General features: G+C 31.2%; 1 protein-coding gene across 7 annotated transcripts in view; it reads left to right on the top strand.

The window, feature by feature from the left end:
* The window catches only part of LOC130214212 (transcription factor 4-like), a 317282-nt gene that overhangs the window by 56649 nt on the left and 254633 nt on the right, over positions 1 to 6000 (top strand). For all 7 annotated transcript variants that reach the window (XM_056445767.1, XM_056445770.1, XM_056445771.1 and 4 more), the window contains one exon: positions 5242 to 5294. In XM_056445767.1, the coding sequence (XP_056301742.1) occupies positions 5242 to 5294 (53 nt within the window). The remainder of the gene's footprint in view (positions 1 to 5241; positions 5295 to 6000) is intronic.

Raw genomic sequence — 6000 nt, 5'->3', positions numbered from 1 at the left:
ATATGTACAAATGTAATCATGTAGTAAATAATTATTTTACTAATTCATTTATTTATCAATTTATTTGTAAGTTAATTCTGTTATCTATGAATTCATTCATTCATTTTTTCTTTCATCAATTCATTTGTCAGTTCATTCATTTATTTACCCATTCATTAATTAGCTCAAATAATTTGTTCATTTGTGTTTTCACTAGTTCGTTCGTTCGCTCGTTCGTTCTTTCATTCATTCATCCAAATGTTTATATAATTAATTTGTTTGTTCAGTTGTTCATCATGTATTTACATTTTTTTAATTCATCCATTCATTCATTAGTTCATTTATTGAGTTATGAGTTTCATTCATTTATTTGTCCGTTCATATATTCATTCAATTATTTGTTAATTTATTCATTTTTTATTTATTTGTTAATTTATGTATTTAATCTTTCATTCATTCATCTATGTGTGTTTATTAATTTATTGAGTGATGGGTTGATTGATTGATTCATTCATTTGTTTATTTTTTATTTACTAATTCGTTCATTTATTTATTTATTCAATCATGCATTCATTTATCCATTTGTTCATTCTTTTATTCATTCACTGATTTAATTATCAGTTTACTAGTTCTTTAATTAATCAATTTATTTATTTAATAGTTTATTCATTCATTCATTCATTCATTCATTCATTCATCCATTAATTTAATAGTTCATTCATTTAATAGTTCCATTTATTTATTCATTCATGCATTCCATTATCAATTTGTTCATTTGTTCATTCTTTCCATTCATTTATTAATTTAGTCATTCAGTAGTTCATTCAATAATTCATTTATTCCTTCATTCATTCATTCTTTTGTTTGTTTATTTGTTTATTTATTGCTTTTATTTTTATTTATTTATTTATTTATTAATTATCAGACAATAAGGAAAACATCAATCAATTAATTTAATTTATTCAGTCATTCGTTTATTTATTCATTCATTCATTCGTTTATTCGTTTATTTATTAATTCATTTGTTCATTCATTTGTTTATTTATTTATTGTTTTTATTTATTTATTTATTTATAACTGTTTTCATTTTTCATATTTTCAATGTTTATTGATTGATTGATTGATTGATTGATTTATTCATTCATTCATTCATTCATTTATTCATTCATTCATTCATTCATTCGTTTGTTTGTTTATTTACTAATTCATTCATTTATTCATTCATGCATTCATTTATCCATTTGTTCATTCTTTTATTCATTCACTGATTCAATCATTAGTTTACTAGTTCTTTAATTAATCAATTTATTTATTTAATAGTTTATTCATTCATTTATTCATTCATCCATTAATTTAATAGTTCATTCATTTAATAGTTCATTTATTTATTCATTCATGCATTCCATTAACAATTTGTTCATTTGTTCATTTTTTCTATTCATTCATTTAATAGTTAATTCATTCATTAATTTAGTCATTCAATAGTTCATTCATTCATTCAATCATTCTGTCTTTAGTTATTTAGCTGTGATGTGTGGTCCCATGATGTTCAGCTGTCTGTGTTAGCTTTGAGCATCTCCAGAAAGAGCGACAGTTTCTGCATCAGCGTTTGATGAAGCTCTTGCTGTGTGTGTGTGTGTGTGTGTGTGTGTGTGTGTGTGTGTGTGTGTGTGCGTGCGTGCGTGCGTGCGTGCGTGCGTGCGTGCGTGCGTGCGTGTGTGTGTGTGTGTGTGTGTGTGTGTGTGTGTGTGTGTGTGTGTGTGCGTGTGCGCGTGTGTGTGTGTGTGTTCGGCAGTGTGTGATTCAATAAAGGAGAAACAATGTAAAGACACAAGTTAATTACTGTGGTTATTAACTGTAGATTGGTGTATTGTCATTAGGTTTAGAACTGTAAAACGCCTCTGCTGTATGCAAACATCACAATTATGTTACCTTTGTGAATGAGGCATTGTGGGAAATGTGTGACAGGAACAGAATGAACGTCTGATGCTGTTTTTTATTGAAAACACTCATGTAGGGCTCTGCAATATGATGATCGTATGGACAAAATAAAAAGTATTTTGTTTCATATTATGCTCGATCATTTATTTTTTTTGTGTCACAAGACATTATTTACAATAATACTTAATTAAATACATAATTTATATGAGCGCAAAGTTAATACAGGGATGCCGACAGAAACAGGAATAACAGCATTGTGTCACGATCACCAGCGATCTAGCATTTGCAGATCACTGGAGAACTACAAATATGTCGCTTTAATAAACTACAGATCCCATCTGGCACTTCACTCACACACCTGGCCCAGATTTCTCATGATTGCAAACACACACATCCGAAGCTGTTCAGGCCTAATCAAATGGACTATAAAGACAGCACACACACACACACATACACACACACGCACACGCACACACACACACACACACACACACACACACACACACACACACACACACACACACACACACATACATACACATTGTTGCCGAGTCTCGGACTCTTGTTTGTTTTACAGTTGTTTTAGTGTTGTTTTGCCGCCTGTCCTGACCACTCGCCAGTATTTTTTGGATTACTCTTTTGGATTACCCATGTTGTACCGTTTGTAACTGACCAACTCATTCATGTAGTGATACAACAATATTAATATAAACACATTACTCAATTACTATTTATGCTTATTGTATTCCATCCGCTCCTACACCCACATACTCGTTCCAAGCTGGGATCGAACCGGTGATTCCTGCATAGGAGGCAAATACTCTAAAGCCTGGTTTATACTCTAGCCATCCGCTTGTTCACTTGACTGCGCGCGGCAAATGTGATGTCATCGCAGAGTCTGCGGATGTTCGCTTTGGGTTCGCATGATTTCGGCTGGCGGTGCGCATGGGTTTTCTTGAGACTCGAGCGAAGAGTGCACGCGGCGCCACGATTGATTTGAGTTGAATATGAAACACTCTGAAGAGATTTTGTCTGGAACAGTATGACTGTACACACATCTTTATGATCCGTGATCATAGAGATAACCAGATGATCAATAATTCTTGGCTGGAAATTGCAACAGCTCTGGGAAAGGAGAAAAGTTTTTGTTAAAAGGTTTGGAAAAATCTGAGGGATGAGTATGTCAAACGAGGTCATGGCAAAAGTGGAGACCCGGGTACACAATTACAGAGATATGTTTTTCCACAATTCATAGATTTAACACTGATTTATAAATTGCAATTTTGAATTTAAAAAAATGTAATAGCTACAAAAGTATAATGAAGTCACAGAGTTATTTCTTTGATAACTGGTTTGATAACTATCGGTTTAAAATATACTGATGGCCTGATTCTTTAGGTTTTACTTGTGATAATGGTCAGGAATGTTGGAGCATTGTTGCCTTTTTAGCATATCAGTAGAGGACAGAAACTAGCCAGACAGTAATGTGTGAATTGGGGAACGTAGATCTAAAAAACATCTGTATTTTTTAGTAAGTGTAGTTTTTCTCTACATAATAAAAACTAATTTATAGAGTAACCCATGTTCTGTAGTCATCAATATTTTAATAAACTTTAATAGGTAGAACTGTCTGAGATGAACAAAAGCAAGTGATGCATCAAAGTTTGATTAAAAAAAAATCTTGAATGATTATAGAAATCCTTATTATGATTAGAAATGCCCCCCCCCCCTGTTTATTTTTTCCCCCAATTTCTGTTTAACAGAGAGCAGATTTCTTCAGCACATTTCTAATCATAATAGTTTTAATAACTCATCTCTAATCACTGATTTATTTTCTCTTTGTCATGATGACAGTAAATAATATTAGACTAGATATTCTTCAAGACACTTCTATACAGCTTAAAGTGACATTTAAAGGCTTAACTAGGTTAATTCAGTTAACTAGGCAGGTTAGGGTAATTAGGCAAGTTATTGTATAATGATGGTTTGTTCTGTAGACTATCGAAAATAAATACAGCTTCAAGGAACTAATAATATTGACCTTAAAATGGGGTTTAAAAAATTAAAAACTGCTTTCATTCTAGCCTAAATAAAACAAATAAGACTTAATCCAGAAGAAAAAATATTATCAGACATACTGTGAAAATTTCCTTGCTCTGTTGAACATCATTTGGGAAATATTTTAAAAAAATAGAAAAAAAATTCAATATATATATATATATATATAAAGAAAGTATTATTAAGTAATATTTCTGACTTCAACTGTGTGTGTGTGTGTGTGTGTGTATATATATATATATATAATAGTTTATAATAGTTTAAAGTTTAATCAGTTTTAATAAATTTAATCAGCATAAAGTGACATTTAAAGGCTTAACTAGGTTAATTAGGTTAACTAGGCAGGTTAGTGTAATTAGGCATGTTATTGTATAACGATGGTTTGTTCTGTAGACCATTGAAAAAAAATATAGCTTAAAGGGGCTAATAATATTGACCTTAAAATGGCTTTAAAAAAATTTTAAACTGCTTTTATTCTAGCCGAAATAAAACAAATAAGACTTTCTCCAGAAGAAAAAATATTATCAGACATACTGTGAAAATTTCCTCACTCTGTTAAAAATCATTTGGGAAATATTTTAAAAAAATAGAAAAAAAATTCAAAGGGGGGCTAATAATTCTGACTTCAACTGTGTGTGTGTGTGTGTGTGTATATATATATATATATATATATATATATATATATATATATATATATATATATATATATATATATATATATATATATATATATATATACATAAAATAGTTTATAATAGTTTAAATCAGTTTTAATAAATTTAATCAGCCTAAAGTGACATTTAAAGGCTTCACTAGGTTAATTAGGGTAAAGTTAGGGTAATTAGGCAAGTCATTGTATAACAGTGGTCTGTTCTGGAGACAATCCAACACTAATATTGCTGAAGGGGGCTAATAATATTGACCATAAAATGGTTTTAAAACAATTAAAAACTGCTTTTATTCTAGCTGAGATAAAACAAATAAGACTTTCAGAAGAAAAAATATAAGAGGAAATACTGTGGAAATTCCTGAATCTGTTCAACATCATTTGGGAAATATTTTTTTAAACGATTCACAGGAGGACGAATAATTCTGACTTCAACTGTGTATATAAACTATTAACTAATTGAATTTACAGAAATGGTGCTATATCATGATAACTTTGTATAACTATGAGTTTGTTTATCGTGATATGAGATTTTTGATGCTACATTTGTGATTACGAATCACATTAAATGTGGGATTTTGTGTGTTTCTCTGCAGATCTGGAGGAAAGAGCCAGTACGTCTTGGGGAAATGGAGTCCGGGCCACAAAGGTGAGGACTTACTTGTGTAGAAATGCTTTGGTTTTGTTTTTCAAACTTGTGAAATATGGACGGTACACCGACAAAATGATTCTGGCATGAGTCTGGTGTGTCTGTGTTGTGTTCATGTAGTTGTTGTGTCATGTGATGTCCCATGTGTTTGTTCCATGTGCTTCTGTGTTTGTCATGTGATTCCTTTGTTCAGTTTTTCCCGCCATTCGTTAGTTTCAGTAGTTCCACCTGTGTCAAACCCCTGTTTGCAGTCTGTCTTGTGTATGTATACCCCTGAGTTTTAGTTCTCTCTCTGGTGTGGTATTGTCACCACTCTCTGTTCTGTGGTTGGATGTTCCAGTGCCTGTTGTGAGTGGTTTTTGTTGTAAATAAATATGTTTTTGTTTAATATAACCTGAGATCCATGCATGTGAGCCCACTGTGATTTACTGATCCAGTTTATTGGATTTACTCAATTTCTTTTTAAGGCAAGTGGTAAACAATGTATATGGGCTGAGTTTACTCAAACAAATTAAGTTGAACATTGCTACACTTAATTTGTTTGTCCAAATTCAGCTCATATAAATTGTTTGCAACCACTTGGAGTAGTAAATGGAGTAAATCCAATTAATCTCTTATTTTATTATTATTATTTTTTTCAGTGTGTTGTTCTAGACATTAGTGAGCTGTATTTAATGTAGGATGTCTTGATAGGCAGCTGACTTGT

Source organism: Danio aesculapii, chromosome 21 (assembly GCF_903798145.1).
Source record: "Danio aesculapii chromosome 21, fDanAes4.1, whole genome shotgun sequence".
NCBI lineage: Eukaryota > Metazoa > Chordata > Actinopteri > Cypriniformes > Danionidae > Danio > Danio aesculapii.
The sequence above is the reverse complement of the archived record's forward strand: the minus strand, read 5'-3'. Positions and strand labels throughout refer to the sequence as shown.